We start from the raw sequence: 21,126 nt of genomic DNA on the forward strand, positions 1-21,126 counted from the left end.
GTTAACCACAATAACCTGGTATTGCCAACTCAAGATGTGTTAGTATTTGGCGCTATCTGGTGGTAGTGTAAAGAATGACCTAAAGCAATTGTAATATTATCTTCTTGGTCACACTATAAAATGATACACAAACAAAAAAGTGTGTAGTAAATTTGTTGATTTATTTTTTCTTCACCATAATGCCACACCACATTCCACTGTTATGACACAATTTGAGGGTTTCCACAAAACTAATACATAACATACATAATTTTGTATTTCTACATCATTTTCCAATAGAAAAATTTGCTACACAAATGTTTTGTTAGAAGGTGCCTTTTGTGACTCAATACAATGGTTATGTCGTGCAAGTAGAAAAAAAGTAGAACATACAACCGAACCACGGTAAACAAGGAAACCAAATCGTGAAAAATAAATTACAAAGTTGGACATTCCTTGAGGATAAATTTAATTTTCAACTTTTCCCTCATGAGACATAATAAATAAAATAAAAACCTTTTGTCATTTAATACAAATCAGCAGAATCACAAACTCCACATACCTCACAGAGATAAGATTGATTACAGGAAGACTGTATTGCAGATTAGATTCATTAAGGTGTACACAATAAAATAAACAAATTTTTTATATTAAACCAACACTAAGGAACTTTTCAACCTTCATAAAATATTTTCATAACTTTTGTGATAATACATCGACTTACAACAAGTTGAATAACACCTCTGTCATGGCCTGAGGGGGTCTGTATCTCTTTCTCTGGCACTAAGCAACTTTGAGGAGCATGGTAGGAACCCTGCTCTCACTTAAGTTTCACTTTCACTTTTGCGAGTCACAACAAGGAGGGAACAGGAAAAACGGCACTTTAGCAATGGATTATGTTTGTGTTTTCACTTTGAAATGATCCACTGGAAACAGAAACTTAGTTTTGATGTCTTCTGTTAATTTTAATGCAGGATATTTACAGGGCTTCACGCTAGTGTTCATGGGAAATGGAGTCTTCCTTCAGGCAAAACACTACCACTTTGGTCCACAGGCGCCGCCAAACTCAACCAAAACTGAAAGTTCTTTAGTACTGCTTTAACTTTGTCTTAACAAAATGTGAGTATATACAGCTAATATAAGCATAAATAACTTCAATGATCAGTTAAATTACAGGAAAATACATTTTCATGTCAAAGTGGCTTTGGTCCAAATTTTTATAAAGTGCACTTTTAAAAAGTCTGGTTTGTTTTTATCCTGAGAAGGTGCAGAAAGCTGATCCAACAGGAAAATATGAAGTCCAGCTTCTCCCAGCGCAGATACAGTGCATGCTCTGTTGATCCACCATCACATCAAGAATCCTTTCTCTGGTATCAGGGCCTCAGTCAGTCTGTCTCGCATGATGTCCTTCGTTGAATAGCAGGGCAGCTCCAGAATGTAGTGGCACGTCAGGGACTCGGGGAAGTACTGGTCAGGAGAGCCGCACCAGATTTGGTTGCACCACCGAACCCTCATGCGGACCTCCTCCATGCCAAAAATAGGAGCCTGCCTACATCCAGTCACGAAGACTGAGGAACACAGTGAAGGGAAGGAGTCTTCAATTTGTTGTCAACATCTTAATGGATCAGTAGCTTTATTTACATGGTGATGGCTAAAGGAGAACTCCAGTATTAAATGTTATAGATAGATAGATAGATAGATAGATAGATAGATAGATAGATAGATAGCACCCTGTCTCAAGCCACAACTTTCCCTATGCAAAAAGCACCACCAAGTGTTGTAGCTGCCAAACATCAATCACTATACTTTTATTAAGTTTATATGCATCTTAATGGATCTTTTAAGAGTTGGCAGTGTACTTACAAAGGAAGTCTTTCTTCTGTTCTTCAGATAGTTCATCAAAAACCTCCCAAAACATCTTTATGATGTGGTCGCCACGCTGGTATGGCCATTCATAAACTGCGCTCTGAATGAAGTTAAAAAAGACACTGAGTCAGATCAAACACACAAGGCTGTAAATCCGCTGATTAGAACATCTTTTTTGTGTCGGTACCTGTTTGAGTTTCGCCCAGTCGTAGATGTCTTTGCCCACCAGGGCTTCCTGCAGCTCCTCCGGCCGAAACAGCTTCATGAAATCCCGGTCGCACACCAGGAAGAAGCCTCTTGCAAACTCTTGAAACACACTCTCCACTGACGTGTTGAAGGCATAGGACACAAAGGCATCCACAAACTCCTTCCTGTTTAGCAGAAAAACAGGAAAACATCAGCGTTAAGTAACATGAAAGCCACACAAAAATGTATACAAATTCATATACAAAGATAATTACTCTCAGAAGGGTGTAGGGTGAAAGTGCAGCTTACAAAACAATACACATCATGTTTTATCTCTAAGTGGAAATGTAAACAAACACTTACACAGCAATTGATTGAAATGATTAGGATTATAAATTCATAATTTTAAATAAAATGAATGTTGGTTTATTTAACAAACAATTTCCAATATGTTATTTATATATGAGTAATCAACACTGAGCCAAAGACTGGGCCCTAAGGAACCCCATAAGTAACCTTCATGACAAAACTATATCAATGACAGGTGACATAGTATATTACTTCTTTACATATTACACATTTTCAATGTATAAAGAAACTTTGCCACCTTTTTCTTAATACCTTTTGATAAAAAAATGTTAATTGTTTAATTGTTATAAGCAACATTAACTCCTTGAAGAGTAAACATGGAGTCTTACTTGTTTTGACTCGTCACTGGTCTTCCAGGATTTTGGGGATCAAGGTCAACATCCTTCCCATCCCAGCTGATCTGTAGACCAGTCATTAAAGAAGAGAGTTTAATACTGTTGCTGCAAAACTATTGTAATAGATTTATGAGACAGATCATTGGAGATCGTTTAAAGTAAACACTAACCAAAAAAGACATGTACAGGTCTTCTTCTACATCACCATCATAGTCCAACGCATACTGCAGACTCCTGAAAAAAGAAAAAATGTGATAAATTAAGATACATTAGCAGACATATGAATTGTCCTACTGCACAGCATTTATGACATACTGTGATGTTCCAGATGATACAATGTCAAACTATAAATTTTGTATTAAACTTTAAAATGTCTTACTTTGCAACACACGGGCTGAACTCCATCATGTCCTCCAGTGTTGGCTCGATACCAAGCAGCTTCTTGAACAGGACCAGTGGGAAGGGCAGGTGTATGACACACTGGTTGTACAAGGCCAGTCCACACAGGAGCCCCAACAGGCGGAAGTTTGTACTGTCTTCTACTGTTGCCTGTTATAATAAAAACAGATACCAAGAATCAGTGGAAATAGTCTGAATTAAATACAGACAATCCTCTGTGGTTCCAACTTCCAATTGAATCCTCCTGTGAGGAGTAAAAGGAGTAAAAGACTTACCGGTACTTTGGATGTAAACCATGCCAGAGATTCGGAGTCATTGAACATGAACATCCCAGATTTAGCCAACACCAAGTCACGAAAAAAGTGGTGGAAGAAGTCTCTTTTGTAGAGGTCTGTGAGCTTTGGGTCCCCATCAAAATAGACCTGAGAAATGGAAATTCTCATATAAATTTTTCCTTTTAGTTCGAAGCTTAGGTAACAGTAACCACAGAAATATCTGTGAAGTCTTTTCAATAAAGTATTTACCACGAGTGGCTTCTTGAGGTCAGAGGGACGAGCAGCTGCCAGTTGTGTGAAGGTGCCGTCCATCAGAGAGGCTCGCTTCAGGTGTAGTTCGAAGTAAGGTGCTTGCTGGTAAAGCATTCCCAAAGGACCAGGTAACATGGCCTGGTGTTCACCCTATAATAATTCAAAATATGATTTTTAAAACTTTCCCACATTGTACATGTTACCATTTTAATTTGAGCCATTGTTAGAATAAATGAAAAATGAAAAAGCTAATGCATTTACTGGAAGTTGTCAGGTCAGGTCAAGCAGTCTCTCAGATGACAAAGTGTACGATATGATAAAAGTTTAAGGCACAAGTTACCTGTGTGATTCCAGCATTGATGTCAAAAGCTGTTATCTTTGACTTCAGGTCCATTACAAATGGGTAGTTACAAAGGATCAATGGCTCAGCATTCAACATCTGCAAAAACAGAAAATCAGTGCTCAGTTTTTATTAAAACTGAGAATTTGATGTGAGTGAATGACTTCACCAGTTAGGTGCTGTTAGAATTTCTCCCTTCCTACCTGATTTTTGGACAGTGAACGCCACAGCAGCACGTCTTGTTGAAGAATCTCCCGGTTAATTTCCAAACAATACATTTTTTCCTCGATTTTTTTATGTCTTGCAATCCTGCTGTTGGCCTTTAAAGGTTGAAAAAAAGAGGGAAAAAAATGTAAAAAGTGTGTGTTTGGTATGGTTTGAAATTTACAAGAAGTCTAAGACCAATGATACTAACATTGTATATGTGTTGCAGGACTAGTAGCATATTTCTGACTCCAGAGTTGCAAGGAAAAGGTTTGCGGGACATGAGGGCTGCCAGGGCCTCCTTCCACACCATCACATATTTAACCACGGCGTGTCTCGGCAGTGAGGACAACCAGCCCACTGAGGACGACAAAATGGACATTTGAAAACATTAATGCCAATTAAAACATTTTTAATTGATAAGATTATATTGCATATGATTGTGCATAAAAAAATCTTCAGCAATTGTTACTAATAATTACAATGAAATAACATACTGTAGGTCTTGCAAAAGTAATTTCAAATTATGATCATATATTTTAATTTTCATTACTTATTTACTAATGCTTGTGTCTATCATATTCATCTCACAATTAACTTTTGTCTCTGACTTAAACCATTCGATTCGATCTCTGACTGTTCCTGAACACATCAGAGGGTGGCAGCACCATTCAAGTAATACAATTCATTTATTCATTCTTTTTAGGTCCAATATGATTACTTCAATAATGCATTTTATTTAAATGTAAAACTGACTGATTACAGTATATTCTGAAACAGTCAGTCAGATCGGACACTGGGCAAGTGTTAACTTTTGTTTTCTTTTGGGTTTCACAACAGTGTTATAGAATAGAGGGGGCTTTTTAAAAAAAGGGAATCATCTCCTCCTCATTCCCAAACACAATTCAGCTTTAGAAAAGTAGCAAAAACACAGATTTTGTTTCTTCCTATGACACAAACTGTACTAATGGTTGGTGGATCACTCCATTACAAGCTTCTCAAACATTTCAAAGTGTTATTTTCCACTGTACCTGTAACCTGGAGGCTTTCAGCAGACAGTCTTTGCAAGGCAGCAGCAACACCCTCAGCCAGTTTTGTAGCTGGTTTCCTTTCGCGTTTCTGGACCACATGCAGCAGCGCAGTGAGAAGCAGGAAGATCCTCAGCCCCTCCACTCCCACCAGATTCCCATCAAGAGTGGAAAGCAGCTGCAGAAGAGCAGCCTCAACCTGTGGAGAAAGTAGCGCCGACTGAGTGATGTTGTGTCAGCTTTGTGTGATGAGATAACAAAAACACAATCACGTTTCAGTTTCGTACCTCTGACCAAAGAGAGTCCTTCCTCACCAGCTTCTCAAAATTTTGTTCAGCAAGATCCAAGTTCAAGCCGGAGTACTTTGATGAGGTCTGGAAATGTTTATCTTTGCTAAGAAGAACAGAAGCAGATGTTAATGCGTTTCTAGGTATAACCAGGAAGAAATAAGTGATGGCTACTGTATGCTAAAAAAATTCAGCATTTACCTTTGGTCCAGGAAACTTTGATTCAGACAGGATGCAGAGGAAAACATCTTGCGGATTTTCCTGTGAAGGTTTCAGATGATTCGTCAATAACACTCAGGATAGAGTATGAACAGCTTTGGTGCTAAATAACAGTGATCAAACACTGGATAAAAGAAATACATATTGACAGAAAAATAACTTGTGATCCATTGTACCCACTCTTTGTTTTTCCCTTGTGATTTTGAACCAGATTTAGACGTCCATCTGCCAATCATGCCATCGAGCGAGTGCTGTGGTACGTTGTTCACAGCATCAGGGTTTACCCCGCGTTTCATGTCCTGAGGGAAAAACAAGAAAGAGTTCATGTTTGGTTTGGAGAAGTGGGGTAAAGACATACCGTAACTAAGGTGTGTACTGTGTGTATGTGTATGTGTATGTGTATGTGTATGTGTCCGCACCTCTTTAGACATGCACGTTGCAAAAGAACGGTTTCCTCCTGCGTAGATGTTTCTAATGCTGGGACCAATGCCGTTGTCTATGATAATAATAATAACAACAAAATTAAAGTGATTTCTAGAGGAGAGAACCTACTCACACTGTAGTATATTAAGTAAGTAAGTAAGTTATTAGTATTTTATTTTGTGCTCCCACACCCACCCTTAACAAATAATATTAGAAAACTGTACAGTAATATTTTGCGTTACAGTCGTTTTACTATTGACATTTCTTTCAGTTGTTTAATTGTTGGTTAATTTTACATACAGTGCACTGTAAATAAATTTGACTTGCTGTGACTCATTCATTTCAGTCATTTTATTTGTGTATTTACCCTGTGGCAGTTGAACAGGGAGTGGCACAGATGGATGGCTGTTCTCTCCACTTCCCAGCTGCCCTTGCTCACCGTGCCCAAAGGAGTAGATCCTCCTGGAGACTGTCAACACTAATGTGTGATGCCTGATTGAGGGGAAAAAATGATACATATTAAGTATAATAAGTATTTTGTACTTCAGATTAGTATTTTTAATGTCAGCAAAGTTTTATTTTTTAAACATTTAGCAGCTTCCAAGCCTTTAAATCACCAGAATGTAACTAGTGTGATAATCTCTCTATGGATGATGGACGGTGCATGACTGAAAGAAGGAAGGTGTCATTCACATAGAAATGCAAAAAGCTGTGAAACTTAAGTGTGAAACTTATATTCAAATGTTGGGTTTCAAACAGGAGGAGATAGACTCACACCTTTCTTGTACCTTCCTATGACATTCTGGTATTTGTAAGTAAAACCAGTCACAGATGTTTATATAAGAATCGTGCTGAAACTGCCCCAGTAATAAACTGAACTTGGCTCGGTGTGTGATTATTTATCCCATATAATCTAAGTTTAGAGCTGTACTGTACCGTCCACATGCAATCTTTGTGACCTTTGCCCCCAGGAGCTCTGCAACAAGCCGAGGCCGTAGCTCATTCCTGAGGGAGTTGTGCCCGAGTTGTCCGTATTGACCGGAGCCAAATGTAAACACTGCGCCATCCTGAGGAAACAACCAAACATTTGCTGTTGAAGCACATCATGCTAGCATTTATCTGTGGCATCTAAGTAAATATTGTTCATATGGTAATAACATGGCAACTTAGTAATGATATATAGCATATTATAAAGGACAGAATGAATGTTGCAGTATACAGTGCCCAGTGTTGTCTTTTCCTGCAATAAAGCGCAGCAGGTTACGACATAAGAGCGTCAGACTCACCTTTGTCAGAACAGCAGTGTGCTCTGATCCACAGGAAATGTGAATAATTTTCTTCATATTCAAGTAATGAACAGGAGTTGGTGTGTTTCTGTCTATAGGAGAGACATCAAAAGTCAGACTGACATGTTAAGAGGCATTTTTTATTACATATACACTAGTATATAGAATAAGTGTTTTTATACCTGTTGTGTCTCCCAGGCCGAGCTGCCCACAGTCGTTCCTGCCCCAGCCGAACACACCTCCAGAGACGGAGAGGGCGAAGCTCTGCTCCCCCCCTGCAGCGATCTGAACCAGGGGGGTCGCTGACAGACAGCGGAGGTGTTGGGGTGAGTTGTCGCTGCTCTGGGTCTTTCCCAGGCCCAGCTGGCCCCTGGAGCCCTGACCCCAAGTGTACACCTGACCATCTGTGGGGGCATGACATCACCGTCACATTTCTCACATCCTAACACGATATATGTTCACCTGTTGTAAAAAGCACTTTGCAATGTTTTTAATAACATTCATCATTATCATCATTCGATTCATAGTTGCTGGTATATGTAGATGATACTGTACCTCTGGTCAGGGCGACTGAATGCTGACTCCCACAGGCAACCTGACAAACTGGTATGTTGCACAAAACTGCAGGAGTCCTGAAACAACAGAAACAACCAGAGCTCAGAAACTATAGGAGTTGGTTGCAATGAAAGCAACTATAAAAGACAAAACAACTCAAATTATGAAATGACAGCATCTGAATACTAACTTTGTTACAATTACAAAAACATGTCAAACTCAATATCTACCTCTGTGACAAGGAAGCTAAACACATTATAAGGCTACCAGCCTATTATAATATGTAATACTAAAGTATTACAATAGTACTTTACTATACTATTGTGCTATTGTAACTATAATACCATACAATTAATAGTTCTTACTGTCTGTCTAATGGTGAAAAATAACTTTGTTATTCACTTGAAAAGTTAGATATTTCAGGCTGCTGTGCCCACATATATTTTCACATGATGTTCATACATGTTTTTAACCAAGCTCACTGTACAATAGTTTTACAATATCTACTTGCAATTACTTAATTATTATTTTGTTGCTAAAATCAATACGAATTGAATATTATGTGATAATATAATAAGGAGTAAATACTTTTGCAGTAACTTTAACCACAATGCTGCTTTATTTGTTCCTACCTTGGAGTGAAAGGAGAGCGAGTTGTGTCCACACAGAAAACTGTGCCTTTGTCAGACAACAGTGTGACCGAGTTTTCTCCACAGCTCACAGCCTCAATCTTCTCTTTATTACACTTCACAGACTCTGTGAGAACAAACCACAGAAACACAGCAGGTGAATACAGATCAATCGATGGAGGAAGAAAAGCAGGAGAACTTTCTTTCACCAGATCAAGTTTTACATGAAGAGGACACTAACCGTGAAGCTCACTCTGCTCCTCTCCTCTCTGAGTGCGGATGATGAAGGCTTCTCCATTAGATTTGACAGCAGAGAGCAGACTGTGACCTGTTGACAGGTCTCTGATGTGATAACTGAGCTCTAACGAGTTAACTCCATGTTGTGTCGCAGTGTTGGATCCTCCTGTCAGCAGCTCAGACAGCCGCTGACGGTCTTCTCCCCACGAAAACATCTCGCTCGAGTGGCTCCGGTGAAACCAGCTGTGGCTTTTTATGATTCAGCTTTTATAACTCACACTGAACCCGATTGGCTCATTTTGCTGACTCGTTGTTGTGACTTAGGGAAAACAAAACTTAACAAAGTTGATGAAACGAAAATAACACGCCCCGGTGACTCGGGAATTTCATGAGCTCTGAAGTGAAAAGAAAAACGAAAGTGAAACTGCAGCGCTTGTTTTTATGTGACGGTGTTTGGAAATGATACTGAAGAGGAAAATAAAAAGAGTTCAGGTTGAAAACAAAAATACACGAGTACTCAGCAGCTGAGTAGCCTATAGTAGTCATTCACATTATCATTAATGCATTAATGTCGATAGCTTTTATGCATCATTATACGACTATTCAACATTATACATTACTAAATGAGTAGCTACTCAGTTGTCATCATACAGTACATGATTACATGAGTACAGTAGTCAGTTTACATTATTCTATCAGTAGTCAGTAGTACTACTCAATAGGCACACTACAATATTGTTGTACTCAATTTAAGTACCAAAAGTATTTATTGTTTATATATTATCGTAAAAGTAGCCTACTCAATAGTCTTTATACATTATTAAATGAGACTCAATAGTCATCAATATATCTTTGTGTACTTTTATATACAGTCTATGTGCAGAACTCATTGTTTATACATTTAAGGTAAGGTTTTCAGTAGTGATACATTGTTATGTACTGAGAATACATTATACATTATTCTCTAGGCAATTGAATCAGGTCAACTGGACTTAGCTTTTGTCTTTGAAGACATTTTGCCCCTTATCCAAGGCTTCATATTACATAAGTACTAGTCAGTATCATGAGTTGGATAACATCAATTTTTGGTTCTTGACCTCCGATCTGATCTGTTTTGTGACTGTTGTGACACTGTCAATGTGACATAATCTGTCACACACGCACACCAGCCACAGTAACACCAACCAACATGAGGCTGGTAAAAAGTGATGTAATGAAGCTACCGGCATATATATTTATTGTCTCAGATTCTGTAACTGACCTAATGTGAGCCTCTACAGAGGGGCTTTATAGCTAATGGATGGATTGTACAAATACAATGCACTGAAGAATGTATATATTTTTTATTGTTCCAACTTGACTTTTTTTTTTTTTTTTTTTACTATTTTTGTTAATTACAGTTTTAGTGTCAAATATGATCTGTACAGATGCAAATGCAGATGATTGTACTTTTCTGTATACAATTATTTTGTATAAACAAAAATTTACACATTTTATTTCTTAAAGATGTAACACAACACACTAGAAAGATTAAATAAGATTCCCATTTTCACCATGAGGAATGAATTTTGATTCATAATACAGTGTTATTTGTTGGTCAGCTTTCTTACAAAGTGCTGGTTGCTTCAATGTTAAGACACAGTCCCTGCATCAGTTTCAGATTCTCCTGTTGTTGCACAGAGCCTCTGTCAGCCTGCTTTGCATAATCTCCTTGGTTGAGTATAAAGGCAGCTCCAGTTCAGAGAAACACGTGTGTGACTCCGGGTAGTACTGGTCGACTGGGACCTCCTCGACTTCTCGAAGATGTTTAACTCTGATCTTCATCTTGATGTTTTCCAGGCCCAGAATAGGCACCCTTTCAAAACCTGTCAGGAACCCTAGTGGAAGGAAAAGAGCTCAAATGTGAGATCCTTTATTTTGGATTGGTTTATTTTCATGACATCTTTCATCTAAAGCATAAAGTATTGATACTTATCAGTAGGTGACGTCACGGTGTGTTCCACCTGGCCGCCGCCATGCTGGGTACCGAACACTGAGTTAACCTCTAATCAGCTCAGTGCAGCCACATCCTCTGACCAGAAATGACTGCTGCCTGATGTAGTTTGGATATGGATATTTCTCATTTTGATGGCCTTGCCTTGAAAGCACACACCTCCAGCACCTTTCTGCTGAGACGATCTTTGACAGCGCGGTGCGCCGCTCTCTCTCCCGTTAAAACTTAATCTAGCTCACCCAGCGGACCTCTCTCTCTCTCTCTCCTCGTCTCTCTCTCTCTCTCTCTCTCTCTCTCTCGCTCACTGTCTCTCTCCTGTTACTTATATGTGTTTAACTAAATACACGAAAAGCCAAATCAAATCAAAAATGCGTAGCCCACTTCTTTTTTCTTTTTTAACTCACAGACATTTTCATAAAGTAATAAAATATCTGGACATTTTGCCATCGTTAACATTGAGACAAAAGGCTGCAGGAATGGAAGAAGAATTCGGCAAATCATCTTATCACGCAAAAAGGCACAACAAACAGGTTTTGCACAATGGTTTGCACAAATACCGTAGATGACCATTTATTAGCCCGGGCGTTTAATATGCTAAATCGACTTGGACCCCAGGCGTTTATAAGAACCAGGCGCGTATTTGCAACAGGCTACAATTTATTTTTGCAATGAGCAGCACCAAACCATCATGCAAAGAACAAGGAGGTCACCATAGGAACACTGGAACAAAACTACTTTTTTCCCCGACGCATCAGACAATAAATAAAAAGACAGTTTGTCTGTGTAACCACGACACAGGGAGCTGATCAGAGCAGTGTTATGAATGATAACGGAAGGGGGGTCGATCGCGGTAATTTCAACACTGTACATTAGCGCATTTATCCATATCCCTATATTTCCTCAGTCTAGCGCGCCTGTGTTTGTGTGTCTGTGTGTGTGTGTGCGCCTGCATGCGAGAGAGAGAGAGAGCGAGAGGAGGGGCTGACTGACAGAAGAGGTGAGAGCCGGTGAAGCGCTGTTAAAAAAAAACTTTTGTTTTCTGTGCAAGACTATGGTAAACACTTAATCGCCCGGGCGTTTAATTGAACCGGCGTTTATTATGCCAATGAGGTCGGACCCCGGCGGCTATTAGAGCACAGGCGCGATTATTTGGTCATCTCACAATCCACACCATCTACACAGCTACGTTATCAGCTCAGCTGTTATTAAAACCCAACTCATCAGGACGCGATGACCACCACTCACATTAAACAAACCGTTAACTATTAATCCACACTCAAACTGAGGCAACAATAGTGTTAACTGTACTCAACAAGCTGTTTATTACAAGGTTTAACAACAGATTATGACAGACAACCTGGGCCGTGTGTGTGTGTGTGTGTGCGCGCGTGTGCGTGTGTAAGAAAGGGAGGGAGGGAGGGAGGGAGAGAGAGAAAGTAGGTAAAAGCTGCTAGCTGTTAGCTACCGTAGCTCAGGCGTCGGTCTCCCGTCAGGTAAAAGCTGCTGTTTATTCCTCATATGAAGCTCATGAAGTTGTTGAGGCTCTCCGGTACAGTTATCCATCACTGTAGTTGAATTAGCCGCTAAACTGCTGGACGCTAAAACCGAGGGGGCGTCTGTTTGTTTACAATTCACGAAAGCAACGTGAACGTACGTGCTGCTCACACTCAGTAGAGTGAGGCAGCCTCCCGTGGCGTAGGCTACATGTCTCCCAAGCTGTTTAATGACGGTAAAAATGAAACAAAGTAAATATCCTGCATAGTTTCTCTTTTCTGTGCTGCGCTGATCAGAGCGGCGTCCCTAGCAACTGTGTATTTTAGCTACTTAGCAATGATCTGTTAAACAGGAATAACAGACTGTTAAATGCAAAATCAAGATGTAAATAAATATCAGAAATATCAATAAATTATCGGAATACGACATTCAATAGTGCCATGTAATAAAAAAAGGTTTATCCACTATTTTTGTGAGATTTGATGTCACAGCCCATAGACTGCCTTTGGAAGTCGGTACCCAAGATGGCGCTGTGACCGGCTGCGAACGCTGTGTGACGTCACGTGATATCTATCAATAAATCATTGCTCGTGCTAGAAGAGTTCTATTATTGTGTCTAACCAACCAATGTTGCTGGTAAATGGGAAAAAAAGCTTTGTAAATCATTCAATTGTTTGTCTGAGTGTTAAAACATAATTGACTTAAATAGATTCCAATTATAAGTTGATTTCACTTGATTTAGTGCATAAACAGCACTAATGTCTAATGTCTGCACTTACAATATAATTTCAGTTTATGTCAGATAGCAGTATGTTCTTATATGTTATGTATACTTACAAAGGAAAGCTTTCTTCTGATCTTCACTTAGTTCATCAAAAACCTCCCAAAACATCTGTATGGTGGGGTGATCAGCATGGTACACTCCCTCATAAAGTGTGTTCTAATAATAGTAAAAACAGGAAGTTAAAATGGCATCCGTTATTTGTTGTCATGAAATACTAGGATGCAATAAATCAGTCACAGTTGGACTATAAAACAAACTTTGCAGAACACATTTTATTGAATTGTACCTTTTTCAGCTTTTCCCAGTCATTGAAGTCTTTGCCCACGAGCACTTCATGCAGCTCCTTTGGCCTGAACAGCCTCACCAGGTCTCGCTCACACACTTGGAAGAAGCCTCGTCTGAACTCTTGAAACACATCCTCCACTGATGTGTTGAAGGCATGATTCACATAGGCATCCACAAAGTCCGCCCTGTTCAGCAGATTTAAAAAAAAAAGTCTGAACCAATCGACTGGGTGCACACACATCTTTCACAGCATCAACTGCTGGTTTTGCTCAAGTTAATGCAAGAGTTGTTGAAATTAAACCTCTGACATTTTTCTGTGAAACTTGGGAGCTTTATTAACTGGTTTACAAATGTGTGATGCACCTCAAGGATCAGTTTGGGGCCCTGTTCTTTTTTCTTACATGCTTTCCCTAATCATATAGTTGGGAGATATAAAATATCTTATTTCTTTGCAGATGATACATAATTATATCTTCCTGACACTCCTACTAGGTTACAGTTATCTGCAGAGTGGCTGCCCTAAGGGATTGCTTTTAAGATATTAAGTCTGAGATAATTTGCAATGTTCTACAAAGATAAGACTGATTAAGTTTTGACTATAGAGCTATGTTAATCAAGACAGAGTGAAATGAAACCAAGAGCGACTCTATTCGTTTTTTTATGGCTCTCTATAGCAGTGGCAGAAAAACTGTGAAAAACAAGGTTTACTTATATGTGACACCCCAGACTTTGTGACGTTCACAACACTAATGCTTCATATTAAGTGCAAATGCAATTATAGTGTATTGTGTCCTTTAAATTATTTCTGAATTCCCATTTTCTGGAAGTTAGTTAGTTAAAACTACAACATCCAAAACGTCACAACTGTTTGGGAAGGGTGATAAATGCTTTCATCGTTCTTACTTATTTTCATTTGTCACTGGCTTCTCAGGATTTTCAGGATCAAGGTCAACTTCTTGCCCATCCCAGTCGATCTTTTAAGAAAAAAAGATAGTTATGTCACTGCCATGGGGAATAATAACAGGAGGAGGAAAAAGGAGTTACAGTTTTAGACCACCTACCACAAAACACATATCAAGGCAGTCTACGTCATCATCCAGGATGTACTGCAGACTCCTTTAAACACAGTAAAAGGAATAATATTAATAAGATTAGGCACTATTTACAGTATGCTCTGGGAAATCTGACACCTAAACCTTCAAATTTGAGCAATTCACATTGACATGAGCTTTCTCTTACTTTCCAACACCTGGACTGAACTCCATCATGTCCTCAAGCGAAGGCTTCACACCGAGCAGCTTCTTGAACAGAGCCATTGGGAAGGGCAAGAATATGATGCATTGGTTGTACAAAGCTAATCCACATAAGACCCCAAACATGAAGTACCTCTGCTGCTCCTGTGTCACCTGGTTTTGATGGTAGAGAAAAGTGCTTGAATATAAGATTCATGATTTACTGAAATGTTCTTTTTTCACTGTGAAGTCTTACTTTGGAGGGGAACCACGCCAGAGTCTGGTTGTCATTGAACATGAACATCCCAGATTCGGCTGACATCATCTCATGAAAGACTTCGTGAAAAAAGTCTTTTTTGTAGAGATTATCAATCACAAAGTTCTCGTCAAAGTAGACCTAGACCACAAAAAGGCACAAATTATCTTTTACCCATGTCCTATCCATAATAAATTAACAGTAAATAAATTATTATAAAAATTTTAGTTTGACTTTGGTCATGCTGTGATTGTCAGATTAAAACTACATATTTACTGCAAGTGGTCTCTGGTAGTCCCTGCGATGAGCAAGAGCCAGTTGTTCGAAGGTGTCCTCCAAAACTGATGCTCGTCTCAGTTCCAGTACAAAGACCACTTCTTCTGGACATGGGATACAAAACCCAACCTCATTGAACAATTCAATGATGTTTTGCACTTGTGCTTCATTCTGGAGAGATCAAGATTTCATTTAATTATCAGTTTTTATGTTATGTTTTATTTGTATTTTGTCATACTGTCACAGTAAAAAACACAACCAAACAGCATTGTGTGTAAAAGCTAATTCTCAAGGCTTTACTCACCATTGTGCCTAATACATTCATATCAAACACCTTCTTCTTTGATTGCAGATCCATCACAATTGGAAAGTTACAAAGGAGAAGTGGCTCATCATGTACACTCTGTAAGCGGAAAAACTACACATGTCCTCTGGTTAATGCTTAGCATATATGGTTTGTATACCTTTTTTTCTCTTTTTTTTTTTTTTTTTACATGAATTGAGAAACAGATGCAGGTAAGAACCTGGCAACTTTAAATCAGTGGATTCAAACAATGGTGCACAAGCAAATGCCTTAAGCTCACAAAATAATTAATCATGTGTTGTTTTTACCTTTTGTTTGGATCGTGAACGCCAAAGCAGCACCTCCTCGTAAAGAAAGCCATTGTCAATTGACAAACAAAAATCCCCTTCTGGTATCCTTTGGGATTCTGGAGTCCTGCTGTTGACCTTTAAAACAAGTTTATTTTAGGTGAAAAAATTGAATAAAAGGAAAAAAAATATGTGTGTGACAGAAAACCGATACTAACATTGTACAAGTACTGGAGAACGTGTAGCAGATTTCTGACTCCAGAGTTGCGAGGAACGGGCTTCAAGGACAGGAGGGCTGAGATGGCCTGCTTCCACACCTTCACATATCTACCCATGGTGGAGGTCGACAGTGAAGACAACCAGTTCCCTGAGGAAGACAACATGGAAATCTGAAAACATCTGACTGTCACTGCTCCTTCTTCCCCCCATTACTCTTTGGAATCTTTAAAACTGATCTGCTGTCAAAGTTGCTGTTGTCTTGTTGGTGGAAACATTTTTGTGAACTGATCAAGGTTCACATTGTCATTGTGTTTCTTGACCTACATTATAAAGACCTCCCCAGATTTCACATGCTTAATGCTTTTAAATAGTCCATGTGCATTAGCAGTAATTTAATACAGCTTTGCATGGTGTGAAGAGAAGGAACAGTAAAGATGTATACATCCACATCCTGAGTTTCTAATGCTTAAGGTAGACAACCTTAATGCAGTAGACAGAAAATACTGTCCAAAATGAATTATGAATGTTATAAAAATGATGATAACTTCAGTCCTCTGCATCATAATGGTGATGATATATGTGTATGTACCTATGATCTGTAAACTTTCAGGAGACAAGCTTAGTACTGCAGCAGCTACCGTCTCTGCAAACTTGGTGCTGTTTTGCCGTTTGTGTTTCTGGATCGTGTACAGAAGCTCATTGAGGAGAAGGAAGATCCTCAACCCCTCCACTCCCACCGGTCTCTTATTCGCGGATGGAAGCAAGTCCAGGATCGCAGCTTCCACCTATCAGTTTGTAAAAGATTGCAAAAAGGTCACTGGTGGCATGAGTTAATCACAGCAAGCCATTTTAAAACAGCAGCATGGATATTTATACATTATACTACATGGATTATCCACTAAGATACTCACCTCTGCAAAAACCTCATCCTTTTTGACCAGTTTCTTGAAAGCACGTCGTGCAAGTGACAAGTTCAGGCCTGGATACTTTGTTGACGTCTGGAAATGTTTGTCTTTGCTGAGAAGAGAAAGAAGAAAAACACTGACCTCACATTCATGCAGAAAATAAGCTTATTCCAGGGTGCTACTTGCATACTCGTTTGACGATTGTAAGAACACTGCTTTTACATATTTATTGGCAAGTATAATGTTTACCATAATCATCTTGTTGGTGGAGTGACTGCGTTATTAGCATGTTAACATACAGTATGCTAATTAGGACTAAACAAAAGTACAGCTGAGGCTGTCAGTCAGTTTTTGTATTGGATACAGAATTTTTGACTTGTAAATGACACCAACAAGAGGTCAGAGGATCACATGAGTAATTCTAAATGATCATGGGGTAACCATGAATTTCTAAACCAAAACTCATCACAATCATTTTAGTTTTCTCTGAAATAGTGGTGGAGAAAATACAAAGTACAACAATTATCTACACTGCAGGCTAGAAGAAATATTTCTCTGATGAAAGTAGCGTGTGTTGTGTTTTCACCTTTGCTCGAGGAAGCTTTTGTTCACACAGGACGCAGAGGAAAAGGTCCTTTGGATTTCCCTGTGAAGAGTTTAGATTTTAAATCCACTGCACCGAGAAAACAGCCTGAAAAGCTTTGGATCTAAATGAATAATTACACTCACTCATAACACTAGGCTCGTCAACTAACTGATACATGATGAGATGCTACACACTTACTGTTTTATCTTCTTCCATTGCTTTGAATCACATGTCCAGTTATCAATCATTTCATCAAGACAATGTTGAGTTTTGTTCCTGACACTGTCAGTGTTTGACTCCTCGTGAACTTTCTGTAACAGAAACTCTCTGAGTTGATGTACATTCACTTTATTATCCTACAATAATGATTTGAAATGTATGTAGGCTATTTGTGATGGTACCTCATCAGATGCGCATGTTGCAAATGAACAGTTCTCTCCTGCGAAAATGTTTCTAATTTTGGGACCATCACTCCCGCCTGAAATGATAAATAATGAGGAAATGTGTGAACTTGTTCATACAGACATTTAATTGCATCTTCAGTGGTTAATTACACTGATGCCAGAAATGTAGTTTACCCTTTGGCAGTTGAACAGGTAGTGGCACAGACGGATGACTCTCGTCTCCATGTCCCAGCTGCCCTTGCTCTCTGCACCCAAAGGAGTAGACCTTCTTGGAGTCCGTCAACACTAATGTGTGATTTCTGAGTAAAGAATGTGATGTACAAATTATAGACACAGATCTACTTCTTTTCTTTTACATTTTTCAACACAGCAGGCTTCAAGCTTCAACTTTTGCAGACTTTATTCAGGTCATTTCTGGGGCGTCACTGTTGAAGAATTACTGAACTATAAACATGATAGGAGTACAGTACCGTCCACATGCAATCTTGGTGACCTTTGCCCCCAAGAGCTCTGCAACAAGACGAGGACGGAGTTCGTTCCTGAATGAGTTGTGCCCCAGCTGTCCATATTGACCGGAGCCAAATGTAAACACTGCGCCATCCTGAGGGAACAACCAGACAACAACAGTTTTAAATCCCAGCAGCTACATGCTAAGTAAAGTAAAGTAAATTAGCATCAAGACATTTTGATATCCAAGATTGGTGAAAAAGTTGGGTGCCATATTGTTCAAAACAAATACTTTCACTTTAGGGGTCTTCATATTCCCCCCCCCTAAAACCTATTCCTATAGGGTGTAATTTGGTGAGTAAATAAGAATGATTTTCTTTATCATGTGTGCAGTGTAGGTGAATATATATTTCATTACTTGCCATTTTAAAACTTACCTTTGTCAAAATAGCAGTGTGGTCCTTTCCGCAGGAAATGTGAACAGTTTTCTTCTTATTCAGGCAGTTAATAGGAGTTGGTGTGTTTCTGTCTGTAGAAAGGAAATGAACATTCATGTTTACATGTCATAGGAAGAGGGCTGTATTATAGATACGTTTCTATGGAGTTATTGCATGTACAATTTACCGTTATTTGTCTGTTAAAGAGACAACACATTACACCACATTGCATTATATCTTTGTGTTATGTTACTGTAATATGGCTTAGTGTCTCAAGTGGAACTGTACAGCACCTCTTGTGTCTCCCAGGCCGAGCTGCCCACAGTCGTTCCTGCCCCAGCCGATCACACCCCCAGAGACGGAGAGGGCGAAGCTCTGCTCTCCCCCTGCAGCGATCTGAACCAGGGGGGTCGCTGACAGACAGTGGAGGTGTTGGGGTGAGTTGTCGCTGGTCTTGGTCTTCCCCAGGCCCAGCTGGCCCCTGGAGCCCTGACCCCAAGAGTACACCTGACCATCTGTGGAGGAAATCAACACCCATTTTTGAGCTCCAATGCAGTGTTTAATCTGTTTTCTCTAACACTTTCAGGGCATATATTATCTCAACACTGGCCTGAGACTTACGTTATGGATCGGAAAAAAAGTAATTGAATAAAAACAGGCCTCATTGGCTACTCATGGTGTAGCCTAGTAATGAACGTCCTGTCTTTGGCTCAGGTGGTACAGCTGGTTGTCCACTAACCAGAAGGTCTGTGGTTCTGTGTCCTTGGGCAAGATACAGAAACCCAAACTTGCCTCTGATGTATCATATGTGGATGAATGCTTGGACACAATACGTGATACATGTAGATACAAGCACTGCATGACTGTGTGTGAACGCGACTCATAGTGTAAAGCTTTATGCTTCTCCCGTTTTCCCTTTCGGTCATGTGCTTGTATTGTGTAACTGAAATTGTGTGTGATGAAGTCTGATTCAATTAACATGCCTGAAATAAATAAAAAAATAAATAAAAGTGTTGTACCGATGATAAGAAAAGAACTATATAAGTTCCAAATGATTGTTTCTAAAAGTCAAATTACATGCAGGACACATGAAACACATTCTGTCATTTTACCTCTACATACATACTTTTAATACATCTTTATTACATTCTTCTTTATATTGGTATCAGAAATTATTTAGCACATTTAAAAACCAAGACTAGTCTGTACGGAGGTGAGTGAGAGCAGCTGTTTTTCACACTGCACATTTACCGTACCTTTGGTTAAGGCAACAAAATGCTGACTCCCACAAGCAACTTGAGAAACTGGTATGTTGCAGAAAACTTCAAGTGGCCTGAGAGAACAGGAAAATAATGTTCGCTTGGATGAAAACGTGTAAAGATTATAAATAGGCTACTATAAGGCAAATTATCATAATAACAAATCCCTGACATTTTTTACCCACTTTATTGCTGCAGGTTGTGTATTTACCTTGGAGTGAAGGGAGCACGAGTTGTATCCACACTGAAAACTGTTCCTCTGTCAGACAACAGTGTGACCAGGTCATCTCCACAGCTCACAGCTTCAATCTTCTCTTTACACTTGACAAACTCTGCAGGCAGACAAACAAACAAACCACAGAGACACAGCAGGTGATGGAGGCTGCAGCAGCTGACTCTATGTCACTATGATGTAATACAGTGTTTCTATAGTTGCATGTCTAAACTAGCCTACTTGTTTTATAGGCAGAAACAGCACAAATAACAAGACTGATTCTCACTCTGTTTTCCTCGGACTCTTCTTCCATCTCTGCTCTCGTTTGTGCGGATGATGAAGGCGTTTCCATTCGTTTTGAGGAAAGCCAGCACATTGTGACCCGCCGACAGGTCTCTGATGTGATAGTTCAGGTTTAAGAAGTGAACTTCATCCTCTGCTGCTGCTGCTGCTGCTGCTGCTGCTGCTGCTGCTGCTGCTGCTGCTGCTGCTGCACCGGCGTCGACACCACCTGAGTCCGGGTCTTTGATCCAGAAGCCGCGGCGGCAGTCCTCTCCCCAGGTGAACATGTTTACCACGGTGCCCTGTCAGCACGCACAGCTGATTTTTATATCACCGAGAAACGAAACTTAGGCTGGAGCAACGTGTGAGCAATGGTAAACAAAACCTTAGCTCAGGAGCGTGAAACGAAACTAAAGCCGAATCACATAGGGCTGAGTGAATGTCTGTAGTGAAGTTAGTTTTAAATTGGATATTCGACAGACATTCGCACCGGGTAGCTTACAGTGCGACTCTGAACAAGCCACTCCAACATTGGCAGCACATTGCTGCACTTTTATCTTTGTGTATCTGTCACAAACAGCCTAACCATCACA

The 21,126-nt window shown here is 39.6% G+C and overlaps 2 protein-coding genes across 4 annotated transcripts; both read right to left on the reverse strand.

Moving 5' to 3' along the window:
• Positions 1-1,077: 1,077 nt before the first annotated feature.
• On the reverse strand, positions 1,078-9,222 carry LOC146986220 (putative E3 ubiquitin-protein ligase HERC3). Of its 2 annotated transcripts, none has more exons than XM_085779929.1 (23): positions 8,874-9,222; positions 8,636-8,759; positions 8,004-8,080; positions 7,631-7,852; positions 7,449-7,540; positions 7,099-7,229; positions 6,530-6,654; positions 6,159-6,235; positions 5,920-6,038; positions 5,722-5,781; positions 5,521-5,626; positions 5,237-5,432; positions 4,417-4,565; positions 4,205-4,321; positions 4,002-4,100; positions 3,659-3,811; positions 3,416-3,556; positions 3,115-3,284; positions 2,906-2,969; positions 2,730-2,800; positions 2,033-2,216; positions 1,843-1,945; positions 1,078-1,547 (listed from the first exon to the last, which is right to left on the reverse strand). In XM_085779929.1, exons 1-23 carry the CDS (start codon positions 9,082-9,084, stop codon positions 1,327-1,329), a joined length of 3,012 nt encoding a protein of 1,003 aa, XP_085636055.1. In that variant the 5' UTR covers positions 9,085-9,222; the 3' UTR covers positions 1,078-1,326. The 2 variants fall into 2 exon arrangements, with proteins under 2 accessions (XP_085636055.1, XP_085636054.1); XM_085779928.1 differs by having other exon boundaries at positions 3,410-3,556.
• Positions 9,223-10,260: 1,038 nt separating this feature from the next.
• On the reverse strand, positions 10,261-20,887 carry LOC146986221 (putative E3 ubiquitin-protein ligase HERC3). 2 transcript variants are annotated; one of them, XM_085779926.1, is made up of 24 exons: positions 20,748-20,856; positions 20,538-20,708; positions 20,249-20,369; positions 20,035-20,111; positions 19,072-19,293; positions 18,779-18,870; positions 18,365-18,495; positions 18,069-18,193; positions 17,892-17,968; positions 17,689-17,801; positions 17,491-17,550; positions 16,911-17,016; positions 16,589-16,784; positions 15,999-16,147; positions 15,802-15,918; positions 15,494-15,592; positions 15,190-15,360; positions 14,914-15,054; positions 14,665-14,831; positions 14,487-14,541; positions 14,329-14,399; positions 13,427-13,610; positions 13,194-13,296; positions 10,261-10,746 (listed from the first exon to the last, which is right to left on the reverse strand). In XM_085779926.1, the coding sequence occupies exons 1-24, from the start codon at positions 20,818-20,820 to the stop codon at positions 10,526-10,528; spliced, it is 3,042 nt and encodes a 1,013-aa protein (XP_085636052.1). In that variant the 5' UTR covers positions 20,821-20,856; the 3' UTR covers positions 10,261-10,525. The 2 variants fall into 2 exon arrangements, with proteins under 2 accessions (XP_085636052.1, XP_085636053.1); XM_085779927.1 differs by having other exon boundaries at positions 10,262-10,746; positions 20,538-20,693; positions 20,748-20,887.
• Between the last annotated feature and the right edge of the window lie 239 nt (positions 20,888-21,126).

This window comes from Trachurus japonicus, chromosome 6 (genome assembly GCF_045865225.1).
Source record: "Trachurus japonicus isolate A0001 chromosome 6, Traja_1.0".
Taxonomy (NCBI): domain Eukaryota; kingdom Metazoa; phylum Chordata; class Actinopteri; order Carangiformes; family Carangidae; genus Trachurus; species Trachurus japonicus.

Excerpts from the sequence above, each read along its gene's own strand:
- LOC146986221 (XM_085779926.1), bottom strand. The coding sequence starts at position 20,820 with ATGTTCACCTGGGGAGAGGACTGCCGCCGCGGCTTCTGGATCAAAGAC. Across the intron at positions 19,294-20,034 it reads TTTTGTTGCCTTAACCAAAG|ATGGTCAGGTGTACTCTTGG; the intron begins GTACGGTAAATG and ends TTTCCTCCACAG. Across the intron at positions 18,496-18,778 it reads ACACTGCTATTTTGACAAAG|GATGGCGCAGTGTTTACATT; the intron begins GTAAGTTTTAAA and ends TTGTTCCCTCAG.
- LOC146986220 (XM_085779928.1), bottom strand. The coding sequence starts at position 9,084 with ATGTTTTCGTGGGGAGAAGACCGTCAGCGGCTGTCTGAGCTGCTGACA. Across the intron at positions 6,236-6,529 it reads CCCTGTTCAACTGCCACAGG|ACAACGGCATTGGTCCCAGC; the intron begins GTAAATACACAA and ends TTATTATCATAG. Across the intron at positions 5,433-5,520 it reads AGGACTCTCTTTGGTCAGAG|GTTGAGGCTGCTCTTCTGCA; the intron begins GTACGAAACTGA and ends CTTTCTCCACAG.